This window comes from Ranitomeya variabilis, chromosome 4, assembly GCF_051348905.1.
Source record: "Ranitomeya variabilis isolate aRanVar5 chromosome 4, aRanVar5.hap1, whole genome shotgun sequence".
NCBI classification, from domain to species: Eukaryota; Metazoa; Chordata; class Amphibia; order Anura; family Dendrobatidae; genus Ranitomeya; species Ranitomeya variabilis.
In genome coordinates, this window is record NC_135235.1 from 611325740 (window position 1) to 611349726 (window position 23987).

Here is a 23987-nt window from a genome sequence, read left to right on the forward strand (position 1 = left end):
TAGGCAGACCCTGCAGTATAAAGCAGCACCCCTATAGGCAGACCCTGTGGTATAAGGCAGCACCCCTATAGGCAGACCCTGTAATATAAGGCAGCACCCCATAGGCAGACCCTGTAGTATAAGGCAGCACCCATAGGCAGACTCTATAGCACAAGGCAGCACCCATAGTCAGACTGCGCAATCTGATACAGTTGCGGTAGCGTAGCTCCGAGTGGGCCCCCTCAAAGCGTGGGGCCCTGGGCGACCACCCCCTCTGCTCCCCCAGTAGCTATTCTATTGCTCACCTCCCATACTGGGTCCATTCCAGCGGTGTTGGCTCTTGCGGCCCCGGGGCTGTGATACGGTGGAATGACACGTGATGCCTGGCGCCCAATCATCACTGGCTTTACGGTCTCCAGCTTTGGATTATCTGAACATGAAGAGGAAGTCTGAGATGAGCTGCATCCTGGACTTCATGTACAGTTTGTCCAAAGGTGGAGACAGTGACACCAGCGCCACGTGTCACAACACCGCATCACAGCCCCGGGAAGAGCAAGTGCCGACACCATGGGAACGGCACTGGCACAGGAAATAAGTATTGGCTTTATTTTAAGGGGGTGTAAAATTAGGTCCTAGTAGTGGACAACCCCTTAAAAAAACTCTCAAGTTGTATGGGCTAAAATGTAACAACATATGGGTAATTAATGTCCTTGTCTGTCTATTTATCTATCTGTCTATCTATCTATTATTATTATTATTATTTATTTATATAGCACCATTAATTCCATGGTGCTGTACATGAGAAAGGGGTTACGTAAAGAGTTATTGATATCCTTTTACAGTAAACAAGTTTACAATGACAGACTGGTAGAGAGGGGAGTGGACCCTGTCCTTGCGAACTTACATTCTACGGGATAATGGGGAAGAGACAGAAGGTCAGGGGTGCGGCAGCTCTGGTGGGAGTGAGGCAGCAGCTCTGGTGGTGGTGAGGCGGCAGCTCGGGTGGTGGAGAGGCGACAGCTCGGGTGGTGGTTAGGCGGCAGCTCGGGTGGTGGTGAGGCGACAACTCGGGTGGTGGTGAGGCGGCAGCTCGGGTGGTGGTGAGGCGACAGCTCTGGTGGTGGTGAGGCGGCAGCTCGGGTACTCTATTTACAGTACTGTGCAAAAGGCAGGTGTGGAAAAATTGCTCTAATGTAAGATTATTTGTTTTAAAAAATAGATGTGTTAATAGTTAATTTTTATTAATTAACAAATTGAATGAAAGAAAAATAGAAATCAAATCAATCTTTTGTCTGAGCACCCTTTACCTTCTAAACAGGATCAATTTTTTAAATAGATTGCTGAAAAATACAGGCATATATAGAAATTACAGGCCCCATAGCAAAAGTCCTAATTGGCCATCCCTCTACATGCCCCCACTAATAAAATAAAAATGGCACCTTACAACTTTTATATTAAGGGAGAGGGACACATATTTTGATTGCCTCTCATCCCACAAAAAATGCAATACAAAGCAATTAAAACTTCATATAGATAAAAATGTCAGTTCAACACACAACACATAAAAAAGTTACAGGTCTTGTACAATGGCGACATAGACTATTTTTTTTGACTATTTTTTTTTTAAACAGTTATGACTTTTTTAAGCCGCTGAAATTGTAGGAACCAAATACAAGTTTGGTATCAATGCAATCGTACTGACCTGAAGAATCAGCACTTATTATTATTATTATATTTTTTTACCATACAACAAACAATGTAAAATTGTAAAATAGGATTAAGAGAAAATACCCTTTAGGCAATATGTTGAATGCTATTCTGTCCATGATGAAGGTGCAGGAAGGCGTCTGTGATTCTTTTGTCCCATTTATGTCCTTTCAGGTTGTCCAGATAAGATATTAGTCAGCTGCTGTGACACATGAACGATCCCTTTATGGTGGGTGGAGGGGGCCAAGGGTGCTACAGGGAACAGCCTGCTCAGTGAGATAATGGAGGACATGGCTGACATACCTGTCCTGAATACAGATATAAATCCTGAGAAAAATATTTACATAGAGACCATATATTTACCCCATATACCATGGTGGGAACACTGCCATTTTACATGATAAATATGATAAATCGGTCATTGGATATTAAAAATACGACCTTCTTGCTATAACACCTCGCCCTTATTCTTTCTATGCAGTTACCCATAATAATTTGTTTGCCATCTAGAGCCTGATGAAAGATATTTAGTTTCGAGGAACATCATTGAGCACTTTTTTATGCCAAGGAGCCTTGGAATCAAGATCCCACTCAATAACCCTGAAGGTGTGTTCAGACAGGGCAGATTTTACTTGAAATCTTTGGTGATTTCACTGCAAAACTAGGGTTTGACATGTGATTTAAGGAAGAGTCAGACGTCTGTATAACTCGGTCGAAGATCACAACGCAATGCTCAAACTGGCCGCGGCTGTCCCAAGCCGAGCGAGACAGCTGCATAGAAAAAAATCATGCTGTCACGCTCAGGTCGGGAGAGCCGCCCGGCCCGTCCTTGCATAGCGTTATGATCCTCGCCCGAGTTATACGGATGTATGACTCTTCTCTTATGCTGAGGATTTAACCCCTATACATTGAAGATGTGAAATCTGTGGTTTTAAAATTGCAGCACACTAATTTTTGCAAAATTTCCAGTTCACAAAAAAGCCCACCTATGTGCATTCTTTGCGGAACCAGGTGCTGATATACCAACAGTGAAATGTGCAGAGGCCCAGGGGGCTCAAGAGTTAGAGGGGGCCATTGGAATTGTGCACTATGATGAGCTATTGGACTATAAAAGGGCCGATGTACTGTTCTTGCACTTGGGCCCTCCCCTGTCTGTGTCCGCCGTTGTGTGGAATCACTGCAACGGAACTTACTTTAACCTTAAGGATGCCCCAAAATATGTAATCACTTCCTAATCGGGGTGGGGTTTTACTACTTGAAACGGAATTGATCCTCAAAATGAATGGGCAGCAATTTCTACTCTGGTTTTTACTGCACAATGACACATGGATGCATGTAGAGCCACAGCACAGCCCCATCTACATGAATGGACTTTCGCTTCACAGTATAATGGTTGGCCAGAGAAATATTGTAGGAACATCTGTACCTTCATTTTGTATATGATAGCCCCCTGGTCAGATCCCACAAATAATAATGGAATATTCCATTTGAATCCCTATTTTTGGGTACACTTACTTAAGCCCTTAACTCTTTGGACGGTTGGAGCAGAGGAGGAGAAATTACTAATTGGCATTTATTTCTTTTGAGAAGAAAGGATCTGCCCTTCCCAGTTATTTGATGGAGGGGGAAAGTCAGGACACCTCCATGCACTTTAGATGTTTGCCTTGCCTAGTCCTTCAGAAATCGGTTGATTAGGCCAACATTCATCTACTGTGTACAGTGGCCTTAAAATATTAAAATGTAAAAAAGGTAAAAAAGGAGAGGAGGGAGATGCAGCTGCAGTTTCTCACTTTCATTCTTTCAGTGAAAAAACATTGGAGAGAAGGAAGGATGATCAGCTTGGGGAGCATACAATAGGCTCAAAGCATGCTGCAGTGCAGCTTTGGCATCTTACTATGGAAAGCCCATCTTTTAATGGAAACCATCAAAAGATACGTAAAAACCCAAATCTGTTGTTTTTTTTTCTTAGGTCAGTTTCATGAGTCTATGACACACAGATCATGCTTGGATCATAATATTCCGCCTTACTGCCAGATCTTCTGACCTTAACTAACTGCATTATAGGCGAGATCCGTCAGTTGGGCCTGGTTAGGCGATCCGAACATGGTCCATATTATACGGACACATAAAACTGCCTAAATAATAGGCACACTATAAAGAGACTATTAGGGCATCTTTTTGCTGCTAGAACACCCTTATTCCTAAAGCCAAGTGTGCATCATTGGACTTATCTACGATTATATAAACCTTTATTGGCCTCCTGGCTTTGCAGGATTATAGACCGCTACTAAAGTTTATGTAAAATTATCGATATATTGCATGTTAGGGAATTGTAAATTGTTCAACAAAAATGGCAATTTTTTTTTCAATAATCTACTGTATCTGGTTTCTAATGACTGTAGCAGTTTGGGGTTAATTTCCATATTTTGCATTAATTTTGTCGGATTTCAAAATTAATTACAATTTCAGATCAGTGCCCCTTATTTCTACTAAATGGAGTCCATGATAATTCAGTGTTATATGTTTTACATAGCCCTTGGTATATTTTTTACCCAGTCCAAGGGGTAAAAAAATCAAATCAAGTCAATATGGGTGGAAGTGCAGTACCTGGCTGTGGTCACAATCAGTAGATGGAGCAGCTTCGTAACTGAGCACTTCCAACTGCCTATGGCATCGAGAACAGCTGATCAGCGGGGGGTGCCAGGTGTCATACCCCTACCAATCAGATATTGATGACCTATCCTAACGATAGGTCATAAATGTTAAAGTTGTGGACAACCTCTTTAATTGTCCTTCATTATGTCTTTGAAGCATGTGAAGAAACTGGAGAACCTGGAGGAAACCCACCTGTCCTTGGTGGAAAGTAAATGCAGGACCCAAGCGTGCTAACCATTGATCCACTGTGCTGCCCCAGTATTAATCCAACCCTGACTTTTTTGTGATATGATCATTTCCTTTCCCATATCTTCTTGGTTGAGTTACTACTGGAGACATCTTGGCCAGATTTCGCCTGTCTTGGGGCATTGTATCCTGGGTTATGAGTCATTCTCATTATAATGGAATAATAAATGTGTATACTTTGGCTACTCCCTACATATAAAGGCTATACTGATGGCACTTATTGTGTATTGCACTTATATATCACTTCCTCAGTCAATGCTGGTGGTTTTTAGGCTATAGCCTCATCACCTATTTTTAGAGTAAGATTGGCACACGTGGACACCTTTGTGATGCTTTCACCACTGTGTAAGTACAAGGTGTGTCTTATTGTGTAAACTTACTGAGGTCATTACCTCTCTATACGAGGCACTCGGAATCAGGTAGCGAGAGGCAGGGAGCGGCTGGCATTATTCATCTAGCATACTTTATGGCTGCCAAATCTTTAGTAGGTAGAAAGTTTCTTCTGGAAAACAATATATTACAATATGTCTGATTTGGCTATGATGTAAATGCCTGCTCGCCATTGTTTTGCCAGAACTGTAGACAAACAGTAGATGACAAGAGCGGGGCTATGACCTCTCTTTGGCATTGCCACAAATTTTCTATAATGAGATCTAATTATTTAGTTGTAGTTGCCTCATCCTGTTTAAGAGAGCATCTATAGGGCGTAATGAAAAAAAAGTTATTTGCAGTTGTCCATAAAGATCAGATATTTGCTAGTAGTCCATAGACATGATATATACAGTAGTGGAAGTGGCGTAACTAGAGTCCGATGCAAGTTTTCGATCGCTCCCCCACCATCAAGAGTGAGGACACCCCTCACATTTTTGTAAATATTTTATTATATCTTTTCATGGGACAACACTGAAGATATGACACTGTGATATAATGTAAAGTAGTCAGTGTACAGCTTGTATAACAGTGTACATGTGGTGTGCCCTCTAAATAACTCAACACATAGCCATTAATGTCTAAACTCCTAAGTTGAAAGGCCAAATTGTGCCCAATTACCCATTTTCCCTCCCCAGTGTCATGTGACTTATTAGCGTTACAAGGTCTCAGATTTGAATGGGGGGGCAGGTGTGGTAAATTTGGTGTTATCGCTCTTACACTCTCATACTGGTCACTGGAAGTTCATCACGGCCCCTCATGGTAAAGAACTCTCTGAGGATCTGAAAAAAAAATTGCTGCTCCTCATAAAGATGGCCTAGGCTATAAGAAGATTGCCAACACACAGAAACTGAGCTGCAGCATGGTGGCCAAGACCATACAGCGGTTTAACAAGACAGGTTCCACTCAGAACTGGCCTCGCCAGGGACGACCAAAGAAGTTTAGTGTAAGTGCTCACTGTCATATCCAGAGGTTGTCTTTTCAAAATAGACGTATGACTGCTGTCATGCACAAGAAAACTTACAAACACTTTGCTGAAGACAAGCAGACTAATTACATGGATTATTGGAACCATATTTGGTGGTCTAATGAGACCAAGATAAACTCATTTGGTTCAGATGGTATTAAGTGTGTGTGGCGGCAACCAGGTGAGGAGTACAAAGACAAGTGTGTCTTGGCTACAGTCAAGCGTGGTGGGAGTTTCATGATTTGGGGCTGCATGAGTGCTACAGGCTGTAGGGGACTACAGTTCATTGTGGGAACCATGAATGCCAACATGTCATTTGACATACTGAAGCAGAGCATGATCCCCTCCCTTTGGAAACTGGGCTACAGGGCAGTACCCCAACATGATAGCGACCCCAAACACACCTCCAAGATGGCCACTGTCTTGCTAAAGAAACTGAGGGTAAAGGTGCTGGACTGGCCAAGCATGTCTCCAGACGTAAACCTTACTAAGCAATTGTGATGCATTCTCAAACGGAAAGTGAAGGAGCTCAAGGTCTCTTACATTCACCAGCTCTGTGATGTCGTCATGGAGAAGTGAAAGAGGATTACAGTGGCAACCTGTTAACTCTGTTGGGCATGGAGTTCAATAGAGTTTAAGGTAGTGCTTGAAAATAATGGTGACCACATAAAATATTGGATTGGGCACATTTTGGGCACAATTTGGCCATTTTCACTTAGGGGTGTACTCACTTTTATTGCCAGCAGTTTAAACATTATTGGCTGTGTGTTGAGTTATTTATAGGGCACACCAAATTTACACTGTTGTACAAGCTGTACACTGACTACTTTACATTATCAAAATGTCATATCTTTAGTGGTGTCTCATGAAAAGATATAATAAAATATTTACGAAAATGTTAAAGGTGATATACTGTATGTCACCCATCCTGTCCCCATCATGGTAAATATATATGCCCTCAATCCTGGAATATATGTCCCTCATCCGAGCCCCATCTCATTATTTATATATGCCCTCCATGCTGGCATACATGTCCCTCACCTGGCCCCATCCTGATATGTGTATGTATATATATATCTTTATATATATATATATATATATATATATATATAAGTCACCTGCATCGGACGTCTAGTGAGTGCGTTCCTTTTCTGCGTTCACTGACATATATATATATATATATATATATATATATATATATATATATATATATATATAGGTCCTCCATCCATTCTGGTATATATGTTCTTCTTCCTGGCCCCATCGTGGTATAAATATACATATATATCATGCGGGTATATATGTCCCTTATCTTGGGTACCATCTTGGTATATGTATCCCCCATCCTGGTGTACAGTTGTGTGAAAAAGTGTTTGGCCCTTCGTGATATCCTATTCTTGTGCATGTTTGTTAAACTTAAATGTTTCAGATCACCAAACAAATTGAAATATTAGATAAAGATAACACAAGTAAACACAAAATGCAGTTTTTAAATGAAGGTCACAGGTGCCCTGTGTGAAAAAGTGATTGCCCCCCAAACTTAATAATTGGTTGGCCCATCCCTAGCAGCAAGAACTGTAATGAAGCTTTTACAATAACTGACAATAAGTCTTTTACAATGCTCTAGAGGAATTTTGTCAGCCTCATCTTTGTAGAATTGTTGTAATTCAGCCACATTGGAATGTTTACGAGCATTCAGAACCTTTTTAAGGTTATGCTACAGCATCTCAATCGGATTTTTACTAGGCCACTCCAAAGTCTTAATTTTGTTTTTCTTAAGTCATTCAAAGATGGACTTGCTGGTGTATTTTGGATCCTTGTCCTGCTGCATAATCCAAGTGTGCTTCAGATTGAGGTCACAAACAGATAGCCCAACATTCTCCTTCAGGATTTTTTGGTAGACAGCAGAATTCATGGTTATATATCCCGCGTCACATCTTTCAGGTCCTGAAGCAGAAAAACAGCCCCAGACCATCACACTACCACCTTCATGTTTTACTGTTTCTATGATGCTCCGTTTCTCAAATGCTGTGTTACTTCTACGCCAGGTCTAATGCAAAATACAGCTTGCAAAAAATTCAACTTTTGTCTCCTCATCCACAGAGTCTTCTCCCAAAGGTCTTGGGGATCATCAAGATGATTTCTAGCTAGTGATGAGCGAGTATACTCGTTGCTCGGGTTTTCCCGAGCATGCGCTGGTGGTCTCTGAGTATTTGTTATTGCTCGGAGATTTAGTTTTTGTCGACGCAGCTGCATGATTTACGGCTGCTAGACAGGCTGAATACATGTGGGGATTCCCTAGCAACCAGGCAACCCCCACATATACTCAGGCTGGCAAGCAGCCGTAAATCATGCAGCTGCTTTGACAAAAACGTAATCTCCGAGCACTAACAAATACTCGGATACCACCCGAGTGTGCTTGGGAAAACCCGAGCAATAGTATACTCGCTCATCACTATTTCTAGCATGACAAGCCTTTATGTTCTTATTGCTCAGCAGTGGTTTTTGTTTTGGAACTCTGCCATGCAGGCCATTTTTGCCCGGTCTCTTTTTTAAGGTGGAGTCATGAACACTGACCTTAACTGAGGCAAGTGAGCTCTGCAGTTCTTTGCATGTTGTTGTTGGGTCTTGTTTGACTTATTGGATGAGTTGTCGCTGCACTCTTGGGGTAATTTTGGTTGGCCAGCCACTCCTGGGAAGGTTCACCACTGTTCCAGGTTTTCGCCATTTGTTGATAATGGCTTTCACTGTGGTTGGCTGGACTTACAAAGCATAAGAAATGGCTTGGGAACCTTTTCCAGAATGATAGATTTCCATTACTTTGTTTCTCATTTGTTCCAGAATTTCTTTGGATTGCAGCATGATGTCTAGCTTTTGATGATCTTTTGGTCTACTTCACTTTGTCAGGCAGGTCTTATATAAGTGATTTCTTGACTGAGAACCGGTGTGGCAGTAATGAGGCCTGCGTGTGGCTAGGGAATTTGAACTCAGCTTCCCAAAGATGTGGTAAACCACAGTTAATTTATGTTTGGGGGGGCAATCACTTTTTCACACAGGGCCCTGTAGGCTTGGATTTTATGCTTACTTGTGTTATCTTTGTCTAATATTTGAATGTGTTTGGTGATCTGAAACATTTAAGTGTGACAAACATGTGAAAGAATAGGAAATCATGAAGGGGGAAAAAATGTTTCATATAACTGTATATGTTCCTTATCCTGGGCCCCATCATGGTATATGTCTACTGTTCTGCCGCTGTTAATGCATAGAAATAAAATAAACAATTATATTTACTGCTCATCCGCTCCCCTACCACTCTTCTGAAGCCGGCAGCTGACTTCAGTGTGCAAGCTATGGAAACACATAATGTCATTGCCATGCACCCCAAATCACGTGCATGCTGACGTCAGCTGCTAGCATCTGATTGGCTGGCAGCGTGTATTGACGCACACGGACCCGACGGGCCACTGCGCCGCAATACACTTCAGTTGAATGTACGTCCAAGGATGCACATCCTTTTGAAGTTTGCGCTGGCGTAGGCGGGACCTCCACCCACACGTGCCTGGTCTCAACCTCTGTGACCGCAGTTGTTACACCCCTGGGCAGTAGTCCATAGATATCACATGTTCTGTAGTAGTCCATAGACATCACATGTTTGTTAGTAGTCCTTACACATTAGATTTTTGGTAGTAGTCAATAGACATAAGATGTTCTATTGTAGTTCATAGATATCAGATGTTTGGTAGTAGTCCGTAGACATCTTGTTTGGTAGTAGTCAGTAAACATCACATGTTTGGGACTAGAATCATAGAATGTTAGAGTTTGAAGAGACATCCAGGGTCAATGTAGGATTCACTAAGCCATCTCAGACAGATGTCTGTCCAGCCTCTGTTTGAAGACTTCTACTGAAGGAGAACTCGCCACCTCTCATAGCAGCCTGTTCCACTCATTGAAAACCCTCACTCTCAAAAAGTTTTTTCCAATATCTAATCTGTTTCTTCTCCATTTTGGTTTAATTCCATTGCTTCTTGTGATTACATGTGCAAATGAGAAAAAGGATGATCCCTCTACACTGTTTCATCCCTTCAGATATTTGTAGACAGCTATTAAGTCTCCTCTTAGCCTTCTTTTTTTCCAAGCTAAACATTCCCAGATCCTTTAACCGTTCTGCAGCGCCCCAGAGTCCTGGTCGTTGCAGTACTGATGCTCAGCCGCTAAGGGGGGCTATGGTACGTCTGATGGCACTGAAGGAGTTCACCTGACCAGGTATCACAGACACCAATACACTTCACAGTCTGGCCTCCAGGGGGAGCTAAGGGCGCTATGTATTAGGCCACTCCTCACAGTCTGGTAAAACTGGGGGTTGGATAGGAAGTTAGAGAGAAAGCTGACTGGGTTGGAACCAGGCAACATCCTGTGGCAGAGGGTGTTGCAGGGGAAGATTCAGGGGGGTCCCTGTCAGGGGTGGGATCCTGACAGAGGCCTAGCGAACAGAGAGAACGTTACGGGACCGCGCCTGCACCTGATCGCGGTGGTACCCTAAGAAAGGACAAGAAGCGAGGTTTATTGTGCTGAGTGAGAAACGAGATCAACGCAACAAGGAGAAACACCAGTAGGAGTCGTGCTGTAAGACGAGGCAACATCCTACTGAGGCGCGCAGCCGGTGGCCGGAACGCCGAGGAAGTATAGAGCTCCAGGCCTAACTTCAAACCTACGGCAGGACAGTCAGTTATAGGCGGGCTGTCTCACCCAAATCACCTAAGAAGACATAGGGGGCAACAACAGGAGAGGGGCGACACTAGGGTCCAGGAAGAGCTCCGAGCCTACCCGTCATACGGATGCGTCCTAGCCATATCATCTGGGGGACGAAGAAGAACATCATAATCGAGTTGTGAGGGAACTTCAGAAACAGACACAACAGTTGTGGGGACTATCCCATAAGCACAGCAGGGGAGGACCACAACACACAAGCGCTAGAAGGTAGGCACAGATTTCCACCTGCAAAGGGAACTCTGGAGGTGCCATTGGACCGGCCGGACTTGCGCAGCCTGGTTAACCGTATTCCGGACTGAGGATCCTGAAGCCTTCAGTAAAGAGGTAAATATACTGAAACCTGGTGTCCTCGTTATTTACTGCGACCTGCACCGCACCATAACATCATCACCACCCACACCTTTCATTGGGCTCCCCTCAGCACGGTCACGGACCGGGTCTAGCCACCGTGACAACCCCAGGACAGAGACTCAGAGGCCCGGTACCGGGTACCCCTCGGCCCTGCGGCAGTGGGGGCGCTACAGTTCTTCCTGGGGCATAGTTTTAAGTCCACTCACTTAAGGTACCGTTACATTTAGCGACGCTGCAGCGATCTAGACAACGATGCCGATCGCTGCAGCGTCGTTGTGTGGTCGCTGGAGAGCTGTCACACAGACAGCTCTACAGCGACCAACGATGCCGAAGTCCCCGGGTAACCAGGGTAAACATCGGGTTACTAAGCGCAGGGCTGCGCTTAGTAACCCGATGTTTACCCTGGTTACCAGTTAATGTAAAAAAAAACAAACACTACATACTTACATTCCGGTGTCTGTCGGGTTCCCCGGCGTCCGCTTCCCTGCACTGTGTAAGCGCCGGCCCTAAAGCAGAGCGGTGATGTCACCGCTGTGCTTTGCTTTACGGCCGGCACTGACACATTCAGTGCAGGAAGCTCTGAGCAGCAGCGCGGACGCCGGGGGACGTGACAGACATCAGAAGGTGAGTATGTAGTGTTTTTTTTTTTACTTTTACAATGGTAACCAGGGTAAATATCGGGTTACTAAGCGCGGCCCTGCGCTTAGTAACCCGATATTTACCCTGGTTACCATTGTAAAACATTGCTGGCATCGTTGCTTTTGCTGTCAAACACAACGATACACGCCGATCTGACGACCAAATAAAGTGCTGGACTTCTAGCTCCGACCAACGATATCACAGCAGGATCCAGATCGCTGCTGCGTGTCAAACACAATGATATCGCTATCCAGGACGCTGCAACGTCACGGATCGCTATCGTTGGAAAGTTGGTAAGTGTGAAGGTACCTTAACGTGATAGCTCTTCTCTGAACTTGCTCCAGTTTTTCGATGTCTTTTTTAAAATGTGGTGCCGAGAACTTGATACAGTATTCCAGATGAGGCCTGACCAAGGAGTAGTAGAGGGGGATAATTACTTCATGTGATCTAGACTCTATGCTTCTCTTAATACATCCCAGAACTGTGTTTGCCTTTTTTGCTGCTGCATCACACTGTTGACTCATGTGCAGTCTATGATCTATTAATATACCCAAGTCTTTTTCACATGTGACGTTGCTTAGTTCTATTCCTCCCATTCTGTATATGTCATTTTTGTTTTTCTTGCCCAGTATTAGTAGGCAGTAGTCCGTAGATTTCACATGTTTGGTTCTAGTTCGTACACATCACATGCTCAGTAGTAGTCCTTAGGCATCATATGTTTGGTGGTAGTCTGTAGACATCAGATGTTTGGTAGTAGTCTGTAACCATTATATGTTCGGTCATAGTCTGTAGACATCAAATGTTCTGTAGTAGTCTGTAGACATCACATGTTCAGAAGTAGCCCATAGACATCACATGTTCGGTAGTAGTCTGTAGACATCACATGTTCAGAAGTAGCCCATAGACCTCACATGTTCTGAAGTGGTCCATAGACATCACATGTTCTGTAGTAGTCTGTAGACATAACATGTCCTGTAGTAGTCTGTATTCTGTATTAGTCTGTAGACATCACATGTTCTGAAGTAGCCGTAGAATCACATGTTCAGTAGTATTCTGTAGGCATCTGACATTCTGTAGTAGTCTGTAGACAGGGGCTGTGTGGCATATTTTAGCCTGGGGGCACAGACAAAGCACAGAGCCCCTGACAGGCTGCCCATCCTTAGATTGATGTGCAGCGCCCCAGAGGCCAACCTCTGCTGGTAGGCAGGCAACAGAATAGGTAACTGTATAGGGTGCTGGTAGCAAGTCCCTACATTTGCATTTTTATCGTAATAATTTATATATTATCCTTATTGTATGTATGTCTGTTTCTTGGATGTTTTTCATTCTTTTTACACTAGAACTACCGCAGGTTTCATAATACCTATAACTACCATTAGGGGTCATTTTGACCCCCATTCAAAAGTATTGACTCTGGAGTAAAAATAACTTTTTGTTGCCAACAAATTAACCCCTTAGTGACAGAGCCAATTTGGTACTTAATGACCGAGCCAATTTTTACAATTCTGACCACTGTCACTTTATGAGGTTATAACTCTGGAACGCTTTAACGGATCCTGCTGATTCTGAGATTGTTTTTTCGGGACATGTTGTACTTCATGCTAGTGGTAACATTTCTTCGATATTACTTGCGATTATTTATGAAAAAAATGGAAATATGGTGAAAATTTTTAATATTTTGCAATTTTCAAATTTTGTATTTTTATGCCCTTAAATCAGAGAGATATGTCACACAAAATAGTTAATAAATAACATTTCCGACATGTCTACTTTACATCAGCACAATTTTGGAAACAAATTTTTTTTTTGTTAGGGAGTTATAAGGGTTAAAATTTGACCAGCAATTTCTCATTTTTACAACACCATTTTTTTTTAGGGACCACATCACATTTGAAGTCATTTTGAGGGGTCTATATGATAGAAAATAACGAAGTGTGACACCATTCTAAAAACTGCACCCCTCAAGGTACTTAAAACCACATTCAAGAAGTTTATTAACCCTTTACGTGCTTCACAGGAACTCAAACAATGTGGAAGGAAAAAATTAACATTTAACTTTTTTTGCAAACACTTTAATTCAGAACCATATTTTTTTATTTTCACAAGTGTAAAAACAGAAATTTAACCATACATTTTGTTGTGCAATTTCTCCTGAATACGTTGATACCCCATATGTGGGGGTAAACCACTGTTTGGGCTCACTGCAGAGCTTGGAAGAGAAGGAGCGCCATTTTACTTTTTCAATGTAGAATTAGCTGGAATTGAGATCGGATGCCATGTCGCGTTTGGAGAGCCACTGATGTGCCTAAACAGTTTAAACCCCCCACAAATGACACCATTTTGGAAACTAGACCCCTTAAGGAACTTATCTAGATGTGTGGTGAGCACTTTAAACCCCCAGGTGCTTCCCGGAAGTTTATAACGTAGAGCCGTGAAAATAAAAAAGTCGCATTTTTTCTTCAAAAATTATCTTTTTGCCCCCAAATTTTTATTTTCACAAGGGTAACAGGAGAAATTAGACAACAAATGTTATTGTGCAACCTCTCCTGAGTACGTCGATACCCCATATGTGGGGGTAAACCACTGTTTGGGCGCACTGCAGAGCTTGGAAGAGAAGGAGTGCCGTTTTACTTTTTCAATGTAGAATTGGCTGGAATTGAGATCGGATGCCATGTCGCGTTTGGAGAGCCCCTGATGTGCCTAAATAGTGGAAACCCCCCACAAATGACACCATTTTGGAAACTAGACCCCTTAAGGAACTTATCTAGATGTGTGGTGAGCACTTTAAACCCCCAAGTGCTTCACGGAAGTTTATAACGTAGAGCCGTGAAAATAAAAAATCCTTTTTTTTTACTCAAAAATGATTTTTTAGCCTGCAATTTTTTATTTTATCAAGGGTAACAGGAGACATTGGACCACAAAATCTGTTGAACAGTTTGTCCTGAGTACGCTGATACCCCATATGTGGGGGGAGGGCACTGTTTGGGCACCCATCAGGGCTCGGAAGGGAAGGAGCGCCGCTTGGAATGCAGACTTTGATGTTATGGTCTGCAGGTGTCATGTTGCATTTGCAGAGATCCTGATGTACCTAAACAGTAGAAACCCCCCACAAGTGACTCCATTTTGGAAACTAGACCCCCCAAAGAGCTTATCTAGATGTGTGGTGAGCACTAGGAACCCCCAACTGCTTCACAGAAGTTTATAATGTAGAGCCATGAAAATAAAAAAAATCATATTTTTTCCTCAAAAATGATCTTTTCACCCCCAAATTTTTACTTTCACAAGGGTAACAGGAGAAATTGGACCCCAAAATTTATTGTGCAATTTATGCTGAGTAGGCTGATACCCCATATGTGGGGGATAAACCACTGTTTGGGCGCATGGCAGAGCTTGGAAGGGAAGGAGCGCCGTTTTGGAATGCAGACTTTGATAGAATGGTCTGCAGGCATTATGTTGCGTTTGCAGAGCCCCCGATGTACCTAAACAGTAGAAACCCCCCACAAGTGACCTCATTTTGGAAACTAGACCCCCCAAGGAACTTATCTAGATGTGTGGTGAGAACTTTGAATGCCCAAGTGCTTCACAGAAGTTTATAATGCAGAGTCATGAAAATAAAAAATATTTTTTTTTTCCACAAAAAAAGATTTTTACGCCCCCAAGTTTTTATTTTCACAAGGGTATCAGGAGAAATTGGACCCCAAAAGTTTTTGTCCAATTTATCCCGAGTACGCTGATGCCCCATATGTGGGGGTAAACCACTGTTTGGGCGCACGGCAGAGCTCAGAAGGTAGGGAGCACCATTTTACTTTTTGAGCACAAAATTGGCTGTGGCGTTTAGAGACCCCCTGATGTACCTAAACAGTGGAAACCCCCCAATTCTAACTCCAACCCTTTCCCCAACACACCCCTAACCCTAATCCCAACCCGATCCATAATCCTAATCACAACCCTAACCCCCAAAACACCCCTAACCCTAATCCCAAAGCTAACCATAACCCTAATCAAAACCCTAAACCCAACACCCCCCTAATCCTAATCTCAACCCTAACCTCAAAACCTAACCCTAATCCCAATACACCCCTATCCTTAATCCCAACCCTAGCCTTAACCCTAATCCCAAACCTAACCCTAATCCCAAATGTAACCCTAATGCCAACCCTAATCCAAATCCTAATCCCAACTCTAACCCTAACTTTAGCCCCAACCCTAGCCCTAACCCTAACTTTAGCCCAAACCCTAACTTTAGCCCTAAACCTAGCCCCAACCCTAACCCTAACTTTAGCCCCAACCCTAGCCCTAACCCTAGCTCTAACCCTAATCCTAGCTCTAACCCTAACCCAAGCCCTAACCCTAACCCTAAGGCTATGTGTACATGTTGTGGATTTTGCTGCAGATCCGCAGCGTTTCCGCAGCGTTTCCGCAGCTGTGGGTCCGCAGCAGTTTCCCATGAGTTTACAGTACAATGTAAACCTATGGGAAACATAAAACGCTGTGCCCATGCTGCGGAAAAAACCAACGCAGCGGTTTACATTCCGCAGCATGTCAATTCTTTCTGCTGATTCCGCAGCGGTTTTACACCTGCTCCATAATAGAAAACCGCAGGTGTAAAACCGCAGTGGAATCCGCACAAAAACCGCGGTACATCCGCGATAAATCCGCAGGAATAACGCAGCGTTTTGGTCCTGCGGATTTATCAAATCCGCTGCGGAAAAATCCGCAGAGAACCATTCTATGTGTGCACATATCCCAACCCTACCCCTAACCCTACCCCTAACCCTACCCCTAACCCTAACCCTACCCCTAACCCTAACCCTATTTGGAAAATAGAAATTCATACATTTTTTTTATTTTATTATTTTTTTCTTACTAAGGGGGTGATAAAGGGGGGGGGGGTTATTTACTTTTTTTTTTATTTTGATCACTGTGATAGGATCTCACAGTGACCAAAATAAAAAAAGAGGAAGAATTTTCTTCTGCCGGCGGGCAGATCATGGCGGGCGCACTGCGCATGCGCCCGCCATTTTCTTACCGGAGCAAGAAGCCGGCGGCCAGCAGAAGAAGCAGGAGGACCCAGGGACACCGGTAAGGCTAGGTTCACATTGCGCTAGGTGAGTCCGTCTAACGGACACGTTTTTAAGTAGTGAAAACGCAATATAACGCACATACTAACGCGCCCATAGACTTGCATTGTCTGACGCCTCGTGACGCATGCCAAATTTGGCATGCGTTAGTCACATAACGTTTTTTTCTAAGGGACCTTGGAACGCGGCTTGCAGCGTTTTCGGGTCCGGCCAAGCTAACGCAATACTAACGGAAGCGTTAATTCTGCCATTGATGTCTATGGCAAACGCAGCCAGACGCAAATCTTGATAAATTTCCAAAAAGAACCATACGTTTTAATAGCATTTGAGGGAGATCCATGTGGTCATGTGACAGGAAACAGGATTTCGGCCATTACTGTCCCCAGCGCACATCCTGAGGCCTGCTGCACACCAGAGAAAAAGTGTCTTGCAAAACATCACAGGAAATGTAAGTACATTTGTATATATATATATATATATACTAGCTGTACTACCCGGCTTCGCCCGGGTTAATGACTGCTGTTAGCAAAATAGAATGTGTTAACAAAAATTTATTCTGCACACAAAAACCACAAAATAAATAGATAGAAATGTAATTATTAAAAGGCAAAAACTAAGCTAATAGAAGAATTTCACAACATATATTAGCTTTGTTATACTGAGAATGTCTTTGTTGCCTATATTAACCAATCAGAGCTCAGGTTAATTAACTGTAGCAAAATAGAAGCTGAGCTGTGATTGGTTGCTATTGGCAGCCTGATAAATCCCCAGCCAACAGGAAGCCCTCCCCCCTGGCAGTATATATTAGCTCACACATACACATAATAGGCAGGTCATGTGACTGACAGCTGCCGTATTTCCTATATGGTACATTTGTTGCTCTTGTAGTTTGTCTGCTTATTAATCAGATTTTTATTTTTGAAGGACAATACCAGACTTGTGTGTGTTTTAGGGCGAGTTTCGTGTGTCAAGTTGTGTGTGTTGAGTTGCGTGTGGCGACATGCATGTAGCGACTTTTGTGAGATGAGTTTTGTGTGGCGACATGCGTGTAGCAACATTTTGTGTCGAGTTGCATGTGACAGGTTAGTGTAGCAAGTTGTGTGCAGCAAGATTTGTGCATGGCTAGTTTTGCGCGTGGCGAGTTTTATGTGTGGTGCGTTTTGAGTATGTGCAAGTTTTGTGTGAGGCAACTTTTGTACATGTGGCAATTTTTCTGTGTGTGCAAGTTTTGCATGAGGTGAGTTTTCCATGAGGTGAGTTTTGCACGTGTGGCGAGTTTTGCGTGAGCCTAGTTTTGCATATGGCGAGTTTTGCATGTAGCAAGTTTTGCGCGTTGCGAGTTTTGAGTGGTGACTTTTGTGTTTCGACTTTTATGTGGCGAGGTTGGTGTGTGTGTGTGGTGAAATGTGTGCTGAGGGTCGTATGTGTTCAAGCACGTGGTAGTGTGTGGCGCATTTTGTGTTTGTGTTCATATCCCCGTGTGTGGTGAGTATCCCATGTCGGGGCCCCACCTTAGCAACTGTACGGTATATACTCTTTGGCGCCATCGCTCTCATTCTTTAAGTCCTCATTGTTCACATCTGGCAGCTGTCAATTTTCCTCCAACACTTTTCCCTTCACTTTTTCCCCATTATGTAGATAGGGGCAAAATTGTTTGGTGAATTGGAACGCGCGGGGTTAAAATTTCACCTCACAACATAGCCTATGACGCTCTCGGGGTCCAGACGTGTGACTGTGCAAAATTTTGTGGCTGTAGCTGCGACGGTGCAGATGCCAATCCCGGACATACACACATACATACATACATTCAGCTTTATATATTAGATATACCTGTATGTAATCTCCTGTATATAGTATATACCTGTGTGTCATCTCACCTATATATAGTATATATCTGTGTGTCATCTCCTGTATATAGTATATACCTGTATGTCATCTCCTCCTATACATAGCATATACCTGTATGTCATCTCCTCCTGTATATACTATATACCTGTGTGTCATCTCCTCCTGTATATAGTATATACCTGTATGTCATCTCCTCCTGTATGTAGTATGTAGCTGTATGTCATCTCCTCCTCTATATAGTATATACCTGTGTGTCATCTCTCCTGTATATAGTATATATCTGTGTGTCATCTCCTCCTGTATATAGTATATACCTGTGTCATCTCCCCTGTAAATAGTATATACCTGTGTGTCATCTCCTCCTGTATATAGTATATATCTGTATGTCATCTCCTCCTGTATTAGCCCTCGTTCACGTTATTTGGTCAGTATTTTTACCTCAGTATTTGTAAGCTAAAATGGCAGCCTGATAAATACCCAGCCAACAGTAAGCCCACCCCCTGGCAGTATATATTAGCTCACACATACACATAATAGACAGGTCATGTGACTGACAGCTGCCGGATTCCTATATGGTACATTTGTTGCTCTTGTAGTTTGTATGCTTATTAATCAGATTTTTATTTTTGAAGGATAATACCAGAATTGTGTGTGTTTTAGGGCGAGTTTCGTGTGTCAAGTTGTGTGTGTTGAGTTGCGTGTGTCGACATGCATGTAGGGACTTTTGTGAGATGAGTTTTGTGTGGTGACATGCGTGTAGCAACTTTTTGTGTGTCGAGTTGCATGTGACAGGTTAGTGTAGCAAGTTGTGTGCAGCAAGTTTTGCGCATGGCGAGTTTTGCGCGTGGCGAGTTTTATTTGTGGTGCCTTTTGAGTATGTGCAAGTTTTGTGTGAGGCAACTTTTGCATGTGTTGCAACTTTTGTGCATGTGGCAATTTTTCTGCGTGTGCAAGTTTTGCGTGTGGCGAGTTTTCCATGAGGTGAGTTTTGCACGTGTGGCGAGTTTTGCATGTGGAGAGTTTTGCGCGTGGCGAGTTTTGAGCGGCGACTTTTGTGTTTCGACTTTTATGTGGAGAGGTTGGTGTATGTGTGGTGAAATGTGCGCTGAGGGTGGTATATGTGTTCGAGCACGTGGTAGTGTGTGGCGCATTTTGTGTGTGTGTTCATATCCCCGTGGTGGTGTGGTGATTATCCCATGTTGGGGCCCCACCTTAGCAACTGTACAGTATATACTCTTTGGCGCCATCACTCTCATTCTTTAAGTTCCCCTTGTTCACATCTGGCAGCTGTTAATTTGCCTCCAACACTTTTCCTTTCATTTTTTCCCCATTATGTAGATAGGGGCAAAATTGTTTGGTGAATTGGAAAGCGCGGGGTTAAAATTTCACCTCACAACATAGCTTTGACGCTCTCAGGGTCCAGACGTGTGACTGTGCAAAATTTTGTGCCTGTAGCTGCGACGCCTCCAACACTTTTCCTTTCACTTTTTCTCCATTATGTAGATAGGGGCAAAATTGTTTGGTGAATTGGAAAGCGCGGGGTTAAAATTTCACCTCACAACATAGCCTATGACGCTCTCGGGGTCCAGACGTGTGACTGTGCAAAATTTTGTGGCTGTAGCTGCGACTGTTCAGATGCCAATCCCGGACATACATACATACATACATACACACATACACACATTCAGCTTTATATATTAGATATACTAGATGGTGGCCCGATAACGCATCGTGTATTCTAGAATATGCATGTCCACGTAGTATATTGCCCAGCCATGTAGTATGTAGTATATTGCCCAGCGACGTAGTATACATCACAGAGCCACGTAGTGTATTGCACAGTGAAGTAGTATACAGAACCCAGTCACGTAGTATATTGCACAGCGACGTTTGTCACAGTACCCTGTGTGAGCGGTGAGCTGAGGGGTGTAAGGGGGCGCCGGGCAGTGAGTGAGGGGTGGCCCTTTTTTTTCTGACTGTGCGCGTCGCTGATTGGTCGCGGCAGCCATGACAGGCAGCTGCCGAGACCAATCAGCGAATTAATACCGTGACAGAAGGACAGAAAGACGGAAGTTCCCTAGACAATTATATAGTAGATATCCCTGTATACATCATGGGAGTCTGTATTGTACGACGGATGTGTGTGTACTAAAAATGTATTGCTTTGTTGCAGATGTCGGATAGTGAGGGAAGCAGCAGCAGCAGCAGCAGCGTGTCTGCGGTTTTTTCTTCTCAGTCGGTAGGCTTGCACTTTAAAAAACCACTAAAATTTGTGTGAAAATTCAGTGTATTAAGCTATATATATATGTATAATCATGTTTCTATTGCAAATAGGAGTCTTCGGAGCCCGTGGCTGCTAGGCCCCCCCCCAAAAAAACAGGCAAAACCAACAAAGGTACATAGCAGACATTTTTAAGTTTTGCAAACATAAATTTATTGATCAAAGAAATGTAATTTTTTTTTTCCATTTACATACACAATAGGTTGTGGCACACGGAGGACACAAGAGGAAGAAGGTTCCTCGCCGTCTGTCGTCTCCACAACTGCCAGTGGTAAATATAAAACTAGAAATTTATCTACAATCTATCTATTCACTTTCTATCTGCTATATCTATAAACTATCTATCCACTATCTCTCTCTCTCTCTCTCTCTCTCTCTCTCTCTCTCTCTATCTTTCGCTGTATCTATCTATGTATCTATCTATCTATGTATCTATCTATCTATGTATCTATCTATCTATGTATCTATCTATCTATCTATCTATCTATCTATGTATCTATCTATCTCTGTATCTATCTATTAGTCTACCAATAAACTGAATTTGAACCTTTCAACATAACGTTTTGTGTTTACATAGTCCAAGTCAGCGAGCCAAAAAAAAAAAAGGATTGTGGTTGACGAAGAGCCGTTGACCATTCACAATGAGACACTGATCAACCTTGTGGAAGCCAACCCCTCAATATGGGACCAAAGCGACAGCTCCCACCATGACATAGTAAAGAACCGCAAGTTGTGGGATCAAATTATCTCTCACTTCGATCCCCGATACATGGAGAAGTCGTCAACCTCAAAGAAAAAAATTGGTAAATATTGGTGATGTTAAATTGTCTACTATCTATCTCTAAACTATCAACTACCTATACACTAAACTATTTCTCTATCATCTATAATAATTACTATCTATCAACTATCTATCTACTAGCTATATATCAACTATCTTAACTAACTATACACAATTTTTAAACTATCAATATAAGAACTGTCTACTAATATATATAATTTTTTAACCTTTTTTTAAAAATTACAGCGGATGCGGTCCATACTCGCTGGAAATCAATAAGGGACCGCTTTGTCCGTGACTACCGGAATAGTCAAAATGTACCAAGCGGAGCAGGTGCAAAACGGGTGACCCCGTATGTGCACTACGAGAAATTGCTCTTTCTTCAAAAAACATTGTCTCAGCGTTCGTAAGTACAAATTGGTCTGTGTGCGAGAAATTTTTTTTAAAAAATTACAGCAAAATATATATATATTTTTTTGGTTACAGCACGATCTGCAGTACCGCCGCGCCTAGACAGGCAGAAGAACTGGAGCCATCTCCACTGGAACCAAGTCAGCAGACGGGCACTGAAGACGTCTCTGTCATCAGCGAGCCACGATCTGGGGAGAGAAGCACTGTGGCTTCAGGTGTGAGTGCCCGGTTGCAATCAGTGCGTGGACGCAAGCGAGCTTCACAAAAAGATGAAGCTGATGCCATTATTGTCGATGGACTTCAGCGGGTTGAGGACATGTTTCGGAGTGAACTGAAAGACCTGAGGCGGGAAATTACCGACTTACAATCTCGCGAGTCTGTATATTCTGCAAATGAATGGAAGCTACTTTTTTTGTCCTATGTTCCCGTAGCACAAAATATCCCGGCACACAGAAACCTTTTGTTTCGGCAAAGACTGAATGACCTTCTTGAGGAATTTGTGGGACCCCAGGAGCCAGCTCCATCGAGAACCAGAAGCATAGACATGCCGGCCTACAACCCTCAATATAGAGCCCGGTGTGAACCGAGCATTGAACATCAGAGACAAAGTAGCAGTCCATCATACACCTGGGCAGACAATACACCCGTGCAATACCAGAGTCTATAGTACAGCTCAGTGTCCCCAGCCAGGTGCAAACTGTGTTTCACGTTTTTTGGTATTGTTTTTTTACCACCCAATTTCGTGTGTGTTTTTTTACATCCCTATGGGATATCATATGTAACAAGTTCACAACTGTTCTTTCATAAAAATTCGGAAACTTAAGTAAACTGTTTAAAATCTGATTCTTGTATGACTGTGAACACAACATAACAGTAATGTAACATTTTACAAGACATATTTTACAAGACATATGGGAAATAAAAAAAAACAAAAAAACACATCAGGACACAGCTTCAGACTTGAAATAAATTTTACACGTGTCTGTCTTGCCATGGAACATGCCCCTCATGTATAAAGTACTGTGCAAATTGGTCACGAATCCTCATTATTTGTGCTGTAGACCGAACAGCAGTAGATTCAATGCTCATGAGGTTCGACTCACATTCATCGGGGTCAACCACCTGGGGTTCATGTCTGGCCACAAAATTATGCAGACAGATGCATGCCTTCACAACACGGTCCACATTTTCTGGTTGCAGTTGCATGCACGTTAGTAGAATTCGCCATTTTAATGTCAAAATCCCAAAGGCGCACTCCACATAACGTCTTGCCCGGCTCAAGCGATAATTAAAAATGCGCTTGGTGGAGTTCAGACTGCGGCTTGAGTACGGTTTGAGGAGATTTTGCCCAAGTTGGAACGCCTCATCACCAACTAAAACAAAGGGCAAACTTGGGTCTTCGGTCCCCGGCAGAGGTCGTGATGAGGGTAAGTTAAAATTGTTGCTATACAAACATCTCCCCATGTTGGAGTCTCTGAAGACTCTTGAATCGTTAGTACGGCCGTACGCACCAATATCCACAGCTACAAACCGGTATCTTGCATCCCCAATAGCCATCAAGATTATCGAGAAGTATTTTTTATAATTATAGTACAGGGACCCACTATGCGCTGGTTTCTGAATCCGTATGTGCTTGCCGTCCACGGCACCAATACAATTGGGGAAATTAGCCACATCCTCGAACTGTTGGGAAATCGCTAGCCACATTTCTGATGTTGGGGTTGGTAGCACAAGTGGTTGCAAGTTGTTCCAAATGGCATCACAAGTTCCCCGAACCAGTTGGCAAATTGTTGACTTCCCCAGTCTAAATTGGTAATGCAGTGACGCAAAAGATTCTCCGGT

At 43.0% G+C, this 23987-nt stretch overlaps 1 protein-coding gene and 1 long non-coding RNA gene across 2 annotated transcripts in view; both read left to right on the forward strand.

Moving 5' to 3' along the window:
* Positions 1–23987, forward strand: part of LOC143766044 (uncharacterized) — a 105602-nt gene that overhangs the window by 37833 nt on the left and 43782 nt on the right. The gene's annotated exons all lie outside the window — the stretch shown is intronic.
* LOC143767023 (uncharacterized) lies at positions 359–22144 on the forward strand. Its single transcript, XM_077255042.1, has 8 exons — positions 359–482; positions 2197–2292; positions 4498–4549; positions 20846–20911; positions 21007–21067; positions 21156–21224; positions 21531–21756; positions 21981–22144. Exons 1-8 carry the CDS (start codon positions 359–361, stop codon positions 22142–22144), a joined length of 858 nt encoding a protein of 285 aa, XP_077111157.1.

Excerpts from the sequence above, each read along its gene's own strand:
- LOC143767023 (XM_077255042.1), top strand. The coding sequence starts at position 359 with ATGCCTGGCGCCCAATCATCACTGGCTTTACGGTCTCCAGCTTTGGAT. Across the intron at positions 21,225-21,530 it reads CGTCTCCACAACTGCCAGTG|TCCAAGTCAGCGAGCCAAAA; the intron begins GTAAATATAAAA and ends GTGTTTACATAG. Across the intron at positions 21,757-21,980 it reads AACCTCAAAGAAAAAAATTG|CGGATGCGGTCCATACTCGC; the intron begins GTAAATATTGGT and ends TAAAAATTACAG.